At 39.8% G+C, this 17,215-nt stretch overlaps 1 protein-coding gene across 1 annotated transcript; it reads right to left on the reverse strand.

The window, feature by feature from the left end:
- Positions 1-4,454: 4,454 nt before the first annotated feature.
- On the reverse strand, positions 4,455-16,630 carry Mmgt1 (membrane magnesium transporter 1). Its single transcript, XM_031361025.1, has 4 exons — positions 16,311-16,630; positions 13,911-13,963; positions 9,938-10,041; positions 4,455-8,243 (listed from the first exon to the last, which is right to left on the reverse strand). The coding sequence occupies exons 1-4, from the start codon at positions 16,387-16,389 to the stop codon at positions 8,084-8,086; spliced, it is 396 nt and encodes a 131-aa protein (XP_031216885.1). The 5' UTR covers positions 16,390-16,630; the 3' UTR covers positions 4,455-8,083.
- Positions 16,631-17,215: the final 585 nt, after the last annotated feature.

A 17,215-nucleotide genomic window follows, 5' to 3' on the forward strand; every position in this document is an offset into this window, starting at 1 on the left:
TGGAAAATTGGCTAATTCTAGGGCTAGAAAAGGAAATAGACAATGCAAACTTTAGAATGTATTGTAGTGCCAGAAAGCAAAGATGGGCTTAAAATAAAAATCTACAATGATGAGGGTGTACCCAAAGACATGGGAGCCACAGATAAAACTCCCAGTATTTACAATCAGAACAACTGCGGCAACAAAATAAGATAGTATTCACATCTGCAAACCCAAACTTGAACAAAAGAATGACAAAATAAATTAGTACATGAGATTGAACATATTGTAGAAATTATTTCTCTAGAAGAAATCTAAATCAGTTATTTGAGCACTCTGCCCTCAAGGTAGGGTGTCCTAAGTTCTCACTCTGTAAGTGTGGGCTATATGGAAGGATTTCTAAAAGGTACTGTGTGGGGAGAAAGAGTAGCTTTAGAGCGGAGACAGTTGTTTGACAAGTCTTACCTTTGACATGTCAACTAGTGGTGAGCGAATACATGGCCTTGGTGTGCTCTGACGAGGAGGACGGTTTACCTGGGCTGTCATTCGTTCCCGCCCCAACATATAAGTACAGTCTAATAATGTCAGACAAATCCCAGTAGCAAAACATCAAATAAAGGCTATGAAGCTGTCACAGGCAAGAGAAGCCAGGACACGATATCTGAAGATCCTAAAACACAAAACAGATACTAGGCAAAACCCCAAGAAATCCCAATAAAGTATGACCTCTTTTAGTTAATACCTCGCACGAATATTGGCTCGCTGATTGTACCAAATGGCTCCAGGTAACACGTTACTAACAAAACAGACCGATTATAGAGCAGATGAGAAGCTTCCCAAGGTTTCTGAAAATGGGAACATTTTCTAATAATCGGCCTACGTTCCTACCCACCCCCAGGGAAAGCTAGCTCACCTAAAGTCATTCGAAGGAGCTGGGGTGGGATTATCTCCTCAATGAGATTAGGCTTTTTCTTCCCAGAAGTCCTTTCCGCCACTCAGTCTCCTGCAAATCTTCCACTATGTAGCACTGAGGTCTACTGGTTTTTCTGAATCAGAAGTGAATAACTTTGTCTTTTTTTCCTGTACTTTTCTGTCTCTTCCTTTGGGATACTGGCCAAAGCCTGGGCACGTTTTCCAGACCCTCTGGACTTCCTCACTATTCCTCCACGAAGCCTCCTCTACTTGGACCTTGCAGCCTTGTAGCTGCTTGTGGGCCACGGGGCTGCGGGCCGGGCTTCATTACTGAAGCCGCCTCTTCCTCTTCTCCATGGTCCTCTGCCTGACAGCTTGTCTGCCCTAGCGTTTTTCTCTTAAGCTCTAATAAGACTGTCACTGTGTCAAGGAAAAGTTCAAAGAGCCAATTTTATTTAGAAGATAACACTTTTTAAAAAGACAGCCTAGAGGGACACCCATCAGTGCTAATCTGTGAACCTTGGGGAAGCCACTAAAAAAGCTATTTTGAGAGAAGTGTGAAGAAATTCGAATATAAACTGGTTTGATCTTGCTTAGGTATAAGAGTGGCAGTGTGATCACAAGGGAGAATGCTCTCGCTCTCATAGGACAGGCACGCTGGCACGTTTAGGAATGGCATGAAGTGTGGCAATGAATGTCTCCAGCTTGGCTAAAACCATTACGGAAGCAAAGGCAAAGTGCACTGGGAGAAAGAAAGAACGGCAGCAGCACAGTCAGGAGTGGCGGTTCTAAATGATGGAGGATCAAGACTCTTCTTTCACAGTTCGCAGGCCTGCACACTCCCAAATCAGGAAAACATCAGTATGATTTTAGAGGCGGAGAAAATGATAACCAGAGCTTATCTGGAAAAAAATAAACATGCAAGAATTAGGAAACAATCCTCAGAAGGACTATTGAGGTTTGGAGCAGAGATGGCAAATCTGAAGACTAGAGAGCTATAACCACAGAGCAGTGAAGGAGGTCACTTGCCCGTCATGCTCAACGACTTGCCTTACATCCTCCAGGACCACAAAAAAAAAAGGAAGGAAGTGTATAGCAACTTGAAACAATTACAAGTGTGACCCCCACCCCTGCCCAACAGACTATAAGGTCCAGGAAGAGATCTGTGGACATTCAAAGTAGGAATATGGTCCTTCCAATCAATGTGGAAGAAAAGAATAAATGGATAACCAGTTAGCTACTTGTATAAAAAGTATTCTTACTACCTAATGAGTTCTGAATGAACAGAAGCTTTAAAGGAAAAATGCAAACTAACCCAAGCCCTCGAGCCAGTTATAGTGTTACACACGTGTAATCTCAGCATCTTGGAAGATGAGGCAGGATTGTGGTTAGATCCAGGCAAGCCTGGGCTACATACAGGTCAGCCAGTACAGAGAGAAAGATTTTGTCTCAAAAACAAACAAACAAACAAATGAAAAGCAAAGAACCCTTTACAAGGCTAAAAGAGTCTATTCAATTCACTCTTAAGTGTGAAAGCCTTTATAAGCAAAGCAAATTCCCAGTAGCCACAAATGCTGATAACTTTAACCACACAAATAAAATTCTGGAAAACATTGCTAAATAACCAATTTTCTTAACTTCTTAAACCAGAACAAAAGTTGAAAACAGAACACGACCATGCAATTCGCTGAAAATATAAATAACCAAGAGATAAAGATGTACTCCATCTCCTCCATTCAATGCACTACTCCTTCATTAAAATGTAAGATTCCAATAATTTGCTTTCAGATGATTAAACCCAAAACAATTCATATCCAGTTACATTGTATGTAGAAGGATAATGGCTGGGAAGAGATGTCTGAAGGTCAACTTGGCAGTAGCTACTGAATTGAAACTGAAAAACACCCCCATTGATCCAGGAATTCTTTGGTAGCAATTAACTCTGTGGGCATAATCTCACTAAATGCATGAGTACATTCATTCCAATATGACTTTGTAAAATACTGGAAACAAGCTAAAAATCCACCAATGTTTGGAGTGTCAGTTGTTATAAATGAGATGTTTCTCTCTATATATTGATACAGAAAGATCTTATAAAACACAAGAGACAAATAGAACAACATACAAAGGCATAAACTGTCAGATTCCATCAATGTAAAATAAGAAAGTGTATGTTGGGTGTCAAAGTTGGCTGCCTTTGGAAACATACATATTAGATAAGAGACCAAGTGTTATTTTTTTCCCAGAACACAAAGTCTATTTACAAATTCCACAATAAACAAATACCTAATACACAAAACAATATATCAAATGTGACATATACACTTCTCTAGATACTCTGAGACTAATCCTATTATTGAACAAAATGAAGTTTTTTGGTCATTCTAAAGCTGGTTTCTCTAACCAGGGGCTAGTCTTTTTTAATTAAAAATTATTTTCATACAACATATTTTAATCGTGATCCTAAATTTTATGACTTTCATTACCTGGTCTTCCCATGTACATAGATTATCTTTCCCTTCCCTTCATAAATAAAAAACACTTTACCAGGTCATTTTGAAATATCCCATATGGATACAGGTACCATTTTCAAGTTACTGTAGGTAACTGATAAGTTTTACACATGGGACTTGCCCTTAGATTCTCATTAAACTTCATTTTGTTTTGTTTTTTTCAAGACAGGGTTTTTCCTGTGTTGCCCTGGCTACCCTGGAACTTGCTATGTAGATCAGGCTTGCCTCAAATTCAGAAGATCAGGCTGCCTCTGCCTACTAACTGCTGGGGACAAAGGCATATGACACCACTGCCAGGCTAAACTTTTCATTTTCTTTTTCCTGATAGTACTAGTTTTTTGACAAGTTCTCACTACAAAGTCCTGGCCAGCTTAGAGCTTACTTTGTAGCTGAGTGTCAAAGACCCAGCAGACCACCAGACCCAGCTCAATCAGGGTTATTCTAAACACTGTCACTGTGCACTGTACTTGTGATGCAGGGAGCACACACTGATGCTCAAGGATCCACTCCTACACCCTGTAGGGCACTTGGTTATTTAGAAATGACATATGTTATGAGTGCAAAAACAAAAGTGCATTAAGAATTTCCATATGTGGTGGGGTGTGGTAGTGAACAGTTGTAACCTCAGGACTTGGGAGGCAGATGCAGGACAATTAGGAATTTCAAGACCAGACTTGATTATGTAGGAGTTTGAGGCCAGTATGGACTAAATGAGACACCATCTCAAATATGTATGTAAAATAGTAAAGAAAAGGAGGCCATAAATTTGCAATATGGTAAGAAGGGGGCACATGTAAGGCATTAGAGGGAGTAGAGGAAAAGAAACGATGTAATTGCATTATAATCTCAAAAACAAAAAATAAAGAATTTACATATACAATTACAGTACACATTTAAAAATCAGCATCATGCTAGAAAAAAATACATCATCATACAACATATAGAACATATCATAAAATAAGCTCTTTTTTTTTTCTGGGGACACAGAAACTGAAGAAATGAGATTGAAAGTAAAAGTAAATGAACAAAAACCCACTACCAAACACAAGGTGAGACAGTCACTTATTTATTGGACAAGGCAAGGTCATTTAGAGAGAGAAAATATATCCAACAGTGGGTTTATTGGTGTTACAGGCATCAAGGCTCACAAACAACAGTATTTGATACATCATGGAAACCGGTCATGTACAGCCAAGATGCTGTTATGTCACTCCAAAGTATGCCACAAGTGCTTAGGAAGCAATTATTAGGGAGTTACTGTGCATACTTGCTACCAATTCACAATCTTTATTCCCTGCAGCTGAGCTATTAGCCGAAAGGATTTGGCTAGTTCCCTGGTTATGAAGTGTGTTCCTGCATCTGGAGAACTTTGATGAGTATACGTCTCCTAGTTTTGAGTGTCACCGAAATCATGTCAGCTATAGGTTTACCTAGCATTAGATCAGATCACTGGTTTTTAACTACCCTAGGCAGTAATGGACTCTCACACAGTACTGTACATAAAATTCTCCTGAACACACTTAGCACTGTTACCATGCACCCAAATCTGATTTAGTCTTATATGTAGTACCATATTTCAAGAAGATAGCAGAAATTCAATGAAGTTGATTTAAAAAAATGGGGGTATTTACCTGGTCTGAGGTATACAAGCTGTCCAAAGGTGGCCACATCTAAATTTACCATATCAGTTATCTGTCAAATGTTTTAGCATTATTTTAAGCAGAATTTTTTTTGGCTGAGTAGACAAGAATAGATTTTAATATCCATTGTAGAAACTAGAACAGGTTGGGCACTGGTGGCGCATGCCTTTAATCCCAACATTTGGAAGGCAGAGACAGGTGGATCTCTGTGAGTTGGAGTCTTAGCCTGGTCTACAAAGTGAGTTCCAGGATAGCCAGGGCTACACAGAGAAACCCTGTCTTGGCAAAACCAAAGTGGGGGCTGAGGAGAACTAGAACGTAAGTTAGAAGCAGTAGTATAGAATGGATGTTTGGCTAGGAGGAAAACTATTCTATTTAATTTAAAGATTAACTCTAGAGTCTGTCAGGTATCTGGCTTTCCCTCTTTAAATCCATTGATTTATCACCTAGCTTTTTTTCTGTGATACTGTGGACGAGTCTAGGGTCTCGCACATGCTAGGCAAGCTTTCTACCAGATTTACAGCCTCAGCTACTTTTTCTTACTGTACTGGGTTCTGAGTTCTCAGGATGAACATTTATCTCACATAGGAAACCATATTTAGGAAACTGGTTGCAGATGACTAAATATTGCATTAATTCATTTATAGTAAATGATCAGATTATGCATATAATAAACTATTGGTTTCCTAGGACTTAGGTGGGACACACTGAGAGGAAATCAGAGGTGACTACTAAAGAATACAGGGCTTCTTGGAGAGGAGTGAAAATGGCCTAGTTTTATCAAGTGTTTGTATAATTTTGTGAGTATATATAAAGTTACTTAATTGTACCTTTTAAAATTTGTATAACTTCTTTAAAGATAAGGTCTCACTGTATATCTAATTCTGGTCTCGAACTTGTATGACAACTTTCCTGCCTTGGCCTCCTGAGTGTTAGTATTATAGGCGTGAGCCACATCTGGCAACTACACACCCTTTAAAGAATGAAAGTACAAAACACGCAGAGTCTCAGTAACATTGTTATGAAAACACATTAAGAAGGGAAAACAGTCTCCAAGGAGAAGAAAACAAGAGGCTCTTCAGTCAAGTAATAGTCAAGGAGTATGGCAGAAAAGCCTGATGTGCAGCATGCTTCCTGCATGCCATTTTCATTTAAGCTATCGCATTAGTCCTTGGGTTCAATTTTTTGGAGGACTGGGTTTAAGACAGGGATTCATTAAGATAGCCCAGATTTGCCCTAAACTTGTGATCCTGTTTCAGCCTTATAAGTGCTAGGATTACAAGCACATGCCACCACACCTGCTTGACTTCACACTTTTAGCCTATTTCTAAATTATTGTAGGTAATCAGCAGATTTCCAAGTTTGTTCTCATTCCAGAACAGAGTCAGTGCTCATAGACTTAGCTAGCCAAACAGAGCTCAAGAATCACAATTCAATGTCAAGGGCCTGGGATGTAGTTCAGCTGGTACAGTGCTTGCCTAGCATGCGTGAGGCCCTGAGTTCAGTCCCTAGGACCTCAAAAACCAGGTGTAGTGGCAGCACCTATAATCTTAGCACTGACGTGGCGGAGGCATGAGGATCATCCTCAGCTACATAGTAAGTTTGAGGCTAGCTCAGGTTATACGGAATCCTGTTTACAAACAAAAACCAAAACCAACAAAAAAAGACAAAATAACTTTGTCCTTTGAGGCTGTGTATGACTGGGCAGAAAGGTTGAGGTTCATTCCTAATCAAAAACTGCTACTAAGTAAAAGAGCGTCTCGATATGAAGACCCCGCCTGAAACAAACAAAAGCATCAGGCGGGTTTCCTATTCAAACCCGCAGTTATTCCCTTTAGACCTATATAGTTTAACACAAGTAATGTGTTCATGCTTGTAGAAAGCAATAATCTCTAAAGTAATGTTGAGCTTCTTAGTTTTCTAGCTGAAAAAGCTACTCTGATTTTCTTAGAGTAAAACTACTGTTTCTGAAAAATGTTCAATGTCGTGTCCCTATCCTCACCTTCAGCACCTCAGAGTGAAGATGGGAAACTCCAGGCCAGCTCTGTCAGAAGCTGCAAAACAACTTCTTAAATGCCCTTCATTTTCTAAGAGAACTTAAATAGATGAAGTCCCAATATTTAGCCCATATTTGGCCCAGTCTCTGCATGTGCCTTTAGCTAAAAGGAGCTGGTTCCTTTCCTCTCACTAGCTCACTACTTTAGTAAGACAGACAACAGACGTCGAATGAGCGAGACTGCCTAATGGCCATCAGTTTTCCTCAATCAATACTATTCTACTTAGGCAAGATAATGAAGTCACAAATTGTCTTTTTGGTCTACTTTCAACTAGTCTTACATTATACAATCAGTGAAAATTTTACAACAAAAGAACATGAGTAGTTTTACACCAAGATGAACTTGTTAAATATATATGTTATGATAGAATGTCTGACACAAAAATTGCTCACTGCACAGGATCTTAGAAATGATGAACAAGACAGCTGATGTTAGACAGCATCAGGAAGTGGAGTCTGGAGAGAAACCATTAATAAAGTAAAAATTGGCAAGGATCTGTAAAAGCAGAGTCATGTTTTTGGGGACCCTAGAAAAACTGTAAAGCCACCATTTCGGTCTTCTTAAAGAAGTTGGTCTGATAAGAACTGAAGACCATTTGATTCTTGTGCTGTAAAACACAGATGTTATATGGTATTTCCAGGGTTCCTAAAAACTGTAGTGCAAAAGAAAAGAAATCTATGAAAATAAATAATCACAAAAATCCCAACATTTTTTCAGGGAATTATGTTTGAAACAGTGACTTTTACAAAACATGGGAATTGTTTCAAATCAACAAAAAACCTCTATACGAAAGTTCAAAGACTCATTTCACAGATAACTCATACACCATTTAATCGGATCAATAATGTATAAACAAGGGCCATAGATTATTTTAACTAGCTCTGAAATAGCAATATAAATACTGATGTTGGGGGGAGTGTTTTACACCCCAAACTCCAATACTCAATTCTGTGTCTGTCCTGTTATTTAATTTGTAAAAAGCTTAACGGCGCAGTGAGTCAAACTTTCGTAACTTCAACGATGTGTTAGAGGACAATGCATCTAGGTTTGAAGGATTTGTTGCATCTGAAGGCCGGAACAGCACTCGACCACGATGGTTAAACACATAAAAAGATGGGTGATTCCTTAAGGTATCAAATGTCCTTAAAAGAAAAAAGAACACCAATTTTTAGATAAAGCTTCATAAAAGCCCATTTGAAAAGTAAGCAGGCTTCTAATGAATTAGGAATTTGTTGTGAATTAGAAATTAGACTACAAATGGTAATCATACTGTACTGCATATTTTTTCCTCTACAGAGAATGTTTGAAACTTGGAAATGACCATCAAGTTCCTCTTGGGATGTCTAGCAGTAATAACACACACTAGACGAACCTCTACCAGCAGTTTCTCATACACTACCTCTCCATGCCAGCACACAGACTACACCTCTGATTATTCTCCTTCAGCCCTAAGCCATAGAGAGTTCACGGATTTGTTTGTCAAGTACAATGAAAGATCCCGTTTGGCCTTCTGTATGTACTATTGGCCAAACTCCCCTATTTTGCTGCCCCCTACTTGATGCCATTTGGTTTGGCTCCTTGTCTGAAATCCTTCAAAGACTCTTCCAGTGAGATCTGTATACCCTAGAAAAGTCCACAAACATCTTGAGATATTAGTGGTTTTTTAAAATGCTAATTTAATTAATTAAAAAATTAAAAATTAAAAAAGTATTAATTTAAACATTTTTAGTGTTTGCTTTTAAATATTATTTTCTGAAAAGAACCAGAGAATCTTCTCTTTATGGAAAAAAAGACTAAGTCTCAAAGTTAGCTCCACTTAACCACTCAAGCATACGTCCAAATGGAAATATTTGAGAGGTAGCTCAAGGATTAAGAATGTGTACTGCTCCTGCAGAGAACAGGGTTTAGTTCTCAGCATCCATGCTGGGTGGGTGGCTCATAAGTACCTCTGCCTCCAATTCCAGAAGAATACAATTCCCTCTGGCCTCCACAGGCACCTGTGTGCATAGAGTATACATGAACACATGTAGGCACGTATACCTATGTACAAAATAATCTTAAAATAGATAGAAATAATGAAGTAAATGGAGGAGGAGGGACTTTCTCCAGTATATAGATGCTGCCTGTGAATACTTCAAAGAAAATATTATAAGGGATTATTATTTCTAGATAAGGAAGGCTAAGAAAGTTCAGAAATAAAATTAAAGAAACCAAATAAAAAATATGGGGCAAGAAAGCAAACAAAAACCAGGAGAAATATGCAGAACGACAATATTATTTAATCCACACACAGAAATAGGGCTGAGGGCAGGACTCAAGTCAAGATTAAGTTTAAATGACAGTGGAAGCAAAAAATCAGTTATTTTTCAAAAGAATACGCTGGGACAGAGAATAAAAGCAGTAGAAATGGAGGGAAGAAGGAGGGAGGGAGGGAGTACATGGCAAGGAAAAGCAGGGCAGGAAGGTATTGATGTCTCTGAGCTATTAGCTTTCTATACACCTATTTTCATCCATCTATCACATTCTAACCAACCAATACTTTTAGGCCACTAGTAGCAACCACAATCTAAAACCTTACTTTTACTGGCCTCCTTATTTATTTTATCTTCTGCTTCTCACTTCTCAAGAGTTTTGGGCTTACAGGCTGACGCCACCATACCTGGCTTTCAACTTCTGCTCGTCCAAACACTAACTTAATATTTTTCCCTCATTACCCGTACAAACTACATAACCATAAGAGAAAAATGAAAACCACTTTTATGTAGCTGAAAACAGACTGTAAATCATGTACATAAAAAATGTCTTTGAAATGAAATGCTTCTGAAAAGGGACTTACTTATTCTTTAGTTCTGAAGTGGCATCCATGTCTTTGAATTCCCCTGCAATATGAACTATGCCGTAACAGGTAAGTGCAAAGGCCAGAAGTGTCTGGAGGACGATCTGTGAGGATACAGACGCACATTAACACACATGAATGCTACTGGGACTGACAATCCACTTGCCCTCTCTGGGCGACTCTCATTTTACATGAATGTTCTCTAATAATTTTTACTAACTCTTTGAGAATTCCATACAAAATATTTTGATGATATGCCTCCCATTTATTCTACCCACGTCTGTCTCTGTTACTTTGACCCCCAAGTTTGTATCTCTTCTACATGAAATTCTTGTTTAATAACCCCAGGAGCCAACCTTTAAGGAAAAGTGTCCCTCCCTCCAGCAGAAGCTATTAAGTGTCCATAGTGTATCAGTGAGGAGTAGGCACTTGTGGACCCTTCCCACTCCATGCTTGACTGCTGACTGGCTTGCTGCTGTGCTATGAGTCAGGAGTGTAGCACTCCTGTAATGTCTAGAAGACACTGTTTCCCTCTAATCCTCCCTGACTTCAGGCTCCTACAGTCTTTCTGCCCCATCTTTCATGATGGTCTTTGAGCCTTGTGAAAGGGGTATAATATAGAGATTCCATTAATCATGGCTGAAATCAGTGAAATAAAAACAAAAATATAAAGAATCAGTGAAACAAAGAGTTGGCTCTTTGAGAACATTAACAAGATTGGCTCCCTTCAGGCCAAATTAACCAAAAGAAAGAAAGAATAAAATTAATAAAATTTAAAGAGGAGAAAGGAGACATGGAGGAAAAGCACCAAGTACTGAATGGTACTAAACCATTCAGAACTCAAGTACCAAACTGTCCTCTTCCAAGAGCAATTAAAACTCTTCTGTTATTACTGTTTCGTACCAGAGCAGGCACAAAGCATATGAGCACAATATAAAGAAAAGCAATAAAAAGGTATCCGATAGCCACCAACCAGCTAAACCTCCAATCTCTCCTCCTGTCTCATTTGAAACAGAGTCAAGTCAGCATTAAACTCATAATCCTCCTGCAGCATCCTTTCCGGGTATAGCAATTATAGGTATATGCCATCAAACGTGGCTTCCCAGAGCCTTCCTTCTCAATGTTAACTACTATACCTAATTGTGCATTAATCCATTCCTTGTTATTCCTGACAGTTTTCCTTCCACTTCCGAACAGTTTAGAAATGTCTAAAACACACTACCATTTACTTTTCCTCATTGTGACTCTCATTTCAACACACTCAAATACATCCTTTTCAGTCTAGCCGACTTCCCTTAGCATTGTGAGATTCATCCCTGCAGCGGTAGTCTATTATTTTTCATTGTGCTTAGTACTGGGAATGTGGGATGTATCTTGTCATTTCTGCAGGGCCAACATAAATATTCCTATTTTTCCTGGGACACAGGAATGGAAACTCTTGAATACAGAGTATGTATGTGTTCAATGTATTACATAACACCAAACTGCACAGCTTGTGCAAGCAATAATCTGAATGTTTGAAATTAACTACACAGGATTATGAGCCTATTTTCTGAATTATGATCACATGAATTTTATTTTAAAAAGATATAACTGACTATATGTTTGTGTCTAGCTCCCAAGAACAGAAGGTGAAAAGATGAGCTAATAAGAGCCACATGTACTGCGTCTTTCTTTAAACAGAGATAAAACTAGCCACAAGCCATCACTGTCTAAATTAAAAACTAATGACATCTGAAATGTCACTTTACATTCTAACCACTAATATTCCAAAGAGATTGTTGTTGTTTTTAAGACAGGAATCCAGTTCAATGTTGCTGAGGAAAATCTTATTTTTTGAGCCTCCTTTTCTATCTACATCCCAAGTGCTAGGATTACAGGTGTGTTCCACTATGCCCAATTTATTGGGTGTAGAGGAGCAAACACAGGAATTTGTGGATGCCAGGCAAACGCTGTACTGAGTTCCATCCCTAGCCCCAGAGAAGCTGTCCTTCATAGAACACACTGTTAGTAAGAATGTGGAAAACCAATGGACTGTCATCAAAATACGTTCCAGAAAGATTATGTCCATGAAAAGGTAACTCTGAAGTGAGTGTACTAGCACTCACTGTAATCTCACCATACAGGAGATGAAGGCAGCAGAATCAAGACTTTCAAGGCCAGGTTTGGCCCATATGATTTCAGTCCCTACCTAGGCCACAAAGACTGTCTCAACAAACCAAACAAAAACAACACTAGCTAACTACAAAAATACATCCACACTTAGTACTGGATAGCAAATCTGGGAGCTCTTCCCTGGGGAAGACTTCTTCTCCCTGCTCTCACCATTCCTTAGTTGGCTGTGCTTTGTGTAGGGCTGAGGCCCCACGGTCATCTCTGAAATCATACACATACAAGTAACATTACAAGAACTGAGCAGGTTGTATTTCTATATTTAGGAGTGTGTGTGTGTGTGTGTGTGTGTGTGTGTGTGTGTGTAACAATAATTAAAGAAAAGGAGGCCATGAAGTTGATGGAGAGTGAGGAGTGAGTGCATGGGAAGCACTGGAGAAGAAAGGAAAGCGCAATAGGATACAATTATATTTTCATTTCAAAAACAATTTATAAACTACACATGCACATGTATAATGCTTTATTAAGGATCTGGTTTCCACCTTAATTTTGTCATTTGTTTCATATTTATAAGTGCCACAGCATAAGGAAGGGTTCAAATCTGAGACATCTTGCACAAGTTGGATCTCTCCTACCATGGAGGTTCCAAGGATCAAATTCAAATTATCAGGCTTTTCACCAAGTGTCTTTACCCACTGAGACATCTCATCAGCCTCCAAAAGCTATTTCAATTAGGAAAAATAAAGTACATGTAGCGAAACAACACTGTATATACATTTTAAAAGCCTAAACACCGATGTCCTTTAAACTATTAAGAGCAAATGTGAAGTTGCCAGCGAATAGGATCAGTTTTGTTGCTTCCATTTTTAATTTTGAATGATTATATTTTCACATCTATTGTTTAATTTTGTTACAAAGAACTTACAATTTTGGTAATTTTAAATCTAATAACAGTAAGTGAGTAAAACAGTCAAGTGAGGAGTAAGTATTAATTCAAGTTGAAAGCCACCTTCTTTCACATTTATCATTGATTCCTGTCTGTAAATAATGTAGCATCAGCACTGCTTGTTCTTAAACTGCATTTTCAAAAGAACTGTTGGGCCAGTGAAATGGCTGAGTGGGTGAGGATGCTTGCCATCAAGTCGGATGACCTGAGATTTTTGTATCCCTGGGACCCACATGGTGGAAGAAGAGAACTGACTCCTGTCGTTACACTCTCACATAAGTGTCCTACAACACAGTTGTGCTGTGCCATAAACTGCTATACCTACAATAAAATACTTAAAAAGGAATTTTCATAAAAACTCGAGCCAAATTATGGCCAATTTTTAAAGGCCATTTTATACAGTCAATACAGAAACTTCTAAAAGGCATCCCCATTTCCTTCTTTAGTTTTTGTTTGTATGACAAAGGTCTTACTCTGTAGGCCAGGGTGACTTCAAACTCCCAACAATCTTCATGCCTCAATCTCCCAAGTGCTGTGATTATAGGTGTGAGCCACCATGTCTGATCAAAAAGATCTAATACAATTTTTTTTTTAAGATTTCAAAATCTTTAGATTTTACAGTGATAAGAGCAGGTAATGGCTGGGCAAGGTAACACAGGGCTTTAATCCTAGCACTCAGGAGGCAGAGGCAGAAGTAGAAGCAGGCAGATAGATGTCTGTGAGTTTGAGACCAGCCTGGTCTATATAGCAAGGGCCAAGCTAGCCAGAGCTACACACTGAGACCCTAATTTAAAATAAAATGCTATATCATGCTTGAATATGATAAAAAAATACAGTAAAATAAAATAAAAATTGTCATAAGCAAAGTGACTGATTTTAAGTGTGTACTTAATGGAATATAAATGACCAACTTACATCTATTGGTAGTGACTCATCTTCCTTTTCTGTTAGTCGCATATAAGAACGATCTATAAAGCAGAAGCAGACCATTAGGAAATTATAGCCCATTTTCCTTTCTTAAAATGCAAGAAAATCAATAGACCAAACAGGTGGCTGATGATATACTGCATAAAGTAATGATCCCAGATTCCTCAAAAACCTCTTCTAATGCAGTTAGCCTTATCTTTATGAATTAGTTTATGCTTGTCATGGCCTGTCTTATCACCTTAAGTGAGTGACAGATGCCAAATATGAAACTGAAAGAACTAAGCATAATTTTTCATTAGTATAGAAACTCTAGAAATTCTGAAATTGTTTCTTTCACTAAATGGTCAAAGAAGTCATAACTATATAACAACCAATAGGACTCCAAACATTTTCAGTGCTCAATGACGCTGATACTGCATAGTGAAGCCAAAGCAAAAACTGGTGTGGAAATGTTCCCTTTCAGTGCAGTGGTGTAACTGGAATTCCAGGATTTCAATTTCTGTCCTTGCTACTGCTTAGTTCTGTTGCTACCTTCACTTGTGGAGGCAGCAAGGGATTGAAGGCTGTGTGTGATCAGGATTTAGAAACGGGTAACCCCAAGTCACACAGAGATAGCAGCAGCTCTCCTGTTTACTATAATTTACTGTACGTCATTACACCCTCAGCAACCCCAGCAGAATGCTACCATGTGAAAATCTCAAAGAGCGACAGAACGGCTGCACTGGCTGACTTTCCTGTGTGGCAAATGGGAACATGAAAGGTGAACAGGGTTTACTTAGTACATGATCAGTACCCTGCTATATCAAAGGTCGCTATGGCAGAAATGAGCATGCTCCAACGCCATAGGATGCTATCTGCTGCCACAATCTCCCATGACACAACTAGTGTCAAAGGTAAATGGCAGTCTTTTGCCAGCATGAGCAGTACAGAGGTCTTGCTTAAGTGCAGAAGGCATTCTTACCACTTGAAAAATATAAAAATCCAAAATCTGAATTCTTCATCAAGTAAGACAATTATTCTAGAAGAAGTAGGACAATCTACTTCTAGATTAACTAGGACAATCCCTGCTTCATAATGTACTCTAGACTTAAAATGTCCAAACTGTTTTGTGTGAATGCGTTGGGTCTGTTTTAAAAAGTATGCATGCAGGCAGGGTATATTTGAATTTACAAAGCCTATAAAGACAGGGATAAAAGCAAAATCAATCCAATATCAAATGTTGTTTGGATTAACCTTCTAATGACACACTTGTAGCTAGCTTTCTTGCTTGAATGAAGTCTACTCTGGCTCTTTAACACTATCTTCAGCTAGGCATTTCTTCACTGGGGAACATGAGGCTGTTGGAGTTCAAGCAAGGGCCTTCCTTGCTCTGTCTACAATAGAGCCAAAGCTTATTTCGAAAATAACCAGTACTCCAGTGTATCCTAATCTCCTCCAGGACAGTGCTTCACAAACCAGTGTGCATATAAATCACCCAGGGATTTATTAAAACAAATATTCTGATTTAGTAGTTCTGAGGTGGAGCCTGAGTAGACACTAACAAGTCCCAGGTGATGTCCACACTGCTGCTCTATTGACCACACTATGAGCAGCAAGGCTCTAAGGCACTTTTTCCAGGTTCCCACCAAATTACTGCTCCCCATGAAGATTTATACTTATAAATACACACCCCTTTTACATATCCATATTATCTTATTGCAATTATTTGTTGGCCCACTAGTTTTTCCACTAGTCTAAGAATTCCCTTAAGGAATCACGGAACCTCTAGCACCTAAAAGCTTTAGCAACTTCAATTGATTTGAGAAAACGACAACAACAACAAAAAAAAAAAAAAAAAAAAAAAAAAAAAAAAAAAAAAAAGCAAACCCGTTATCATTTGCCCAAGGTCACACAGATTTAACAGTTAGGCAAAATTTTAACAACCAACCTTTTAAACCAGTCCACTGCTCTTTCCCCGTGTCACAGTGCCTCCCTGAGGCAATCGGTCACTTAACTTCTCAGTCTCTGCCTGGACAGCAGAGTGCCCGGGATGCTGTCTATCTAGCTGTCACGATGCCACATGCATTCAAAGTTCTCAATTACACACTTTGTCTGAACTGCCTTACGCTGCACCTGACATCGCGTGTCTTGAGTTCTGGGACAGACTCCTGGTCTGAATTCTTTCTCGAACATCGACAACCTCTTCTAGCCGTCCTGAAATCTAGGTGGTCCACAACCCTCCAATTTCAAGCCTTCCGCTGAGGACCCGGCACTGCCTTACTCACTCACCCCAACCTAAAATGTCTCAAAACGGCTCTCCGGCACTGGGTCCAACTGTCCCTTAGGGGAGCGCCCCCACACAACCCCTGGTGTCCCTCACGCGTAAGTCCCCGTCCCTCAGGCACTTACGCTGCGCAGCTGAAAAGGCAGCGTGGGCTAGGGCGAAGAGCCCGACACCTACAAGCCCCTTCCACAGCGATGGCGCCATGATTCCGAAGGAGCGGCAGCCCAACAAAAGGAGACGAAGGGCGGCTGAGGTAGTCCTCCTTTCACCGGCGGGCGTCCACGCGGCGCAGACACATGACGTCACCAAAGCCCTGGGCGCGAAGTGCCGGTCGCCGCCAGACTCAGAGAGCCGTGAGAACGCGGAAAAAGGAATGCCGGGAAGAAGGAGAAAGCGACACGGAAAAAGGTCCTGAGGCCTCTTCCTTCGCGTCTGCGCAGTGCCGCCTCCCTCAGAGGGGCGGGGCTGAGTTGGGGGCGTGAAAGAACAGGCCAAAGGAGACCAATGGGGACACGAGGGAGAGTGTCCGCAAATAAGCGCCGGATTTGGAGCAGGGGTGGGACTTACGGAAAGGCCCGGGAGGAGGAGAAGGTGGGGCTGGTGGCTGTAGGTGTAGACTTCAAAAGCCTGGTACTTGGTATTTGCTAATTGGTTAGTTGATTTGGTTTTGCTTCCAACAGAGTCCTTTCCTTTCAGTAAGTCTTTCCTATGCCTCTGGCCTCGGAAAACTGGTACCGAGGCAGGTCGCAAGGGCGTTAACGTGAGGAAGTAAATAAAGTGTAGAGAGTAATAACTTGGGGTGTTGGAGCCCTGAACGCTTGGCATGCTGGGGACGCTAAGAGAATCACTTGAACTTCTTACCTTTCTACTTTACGTTTCTATGAGCAAAATCCACACAAAAGAATGTAGCACAGCGGGACTATTTGGTCATAAAGAAAGTTAGCATATATTAAGGAGGAAATAAGAGAATAAAGAGATGTTTAAAACATAGTCTGATCAGCATATACATGTAACCTTTCTCCGTTTTTAT

This window comes from Mastomys coucha, chromosome X (genome assembly GCF_008632895.1).
Source record: "Mastomys coucha isolate ucsf_1 chromosome X, UCSF_Mcou_1, whole genome shotgun sequence".
NCBI lineage: Eukaryota > Metazoa > Chordata > Mammalia > Rodentia > Muridae > Mastomys > Mastomys coucha.

Excerpts from the sequence above, each read along its gene's own strand:
- Mmgt1 (XM_031361025.1), bottom strand. The coding sequence starts at position 16,389 with ATGGCGCCATCGCTGTGGAAGGGGCTTGTAGGTGTCGGGCTCTTCGCC. Across the intron at positions 10,042-13,910 it reads ATGAGTCACTACCAATAGAT|ATCGTCCTCCAGACACTTCT; the intron begins GTAAGTTGGTCA and ends GTATCCTCACAG. Across the intron at positions 8,244-9,937 it reads ACTTCAGAACTAAAGAATAA|GACATTTGATACCTTAAGGA; the intron begins GTAAGTCCCTTT and ends TTTTCTTTTAAG.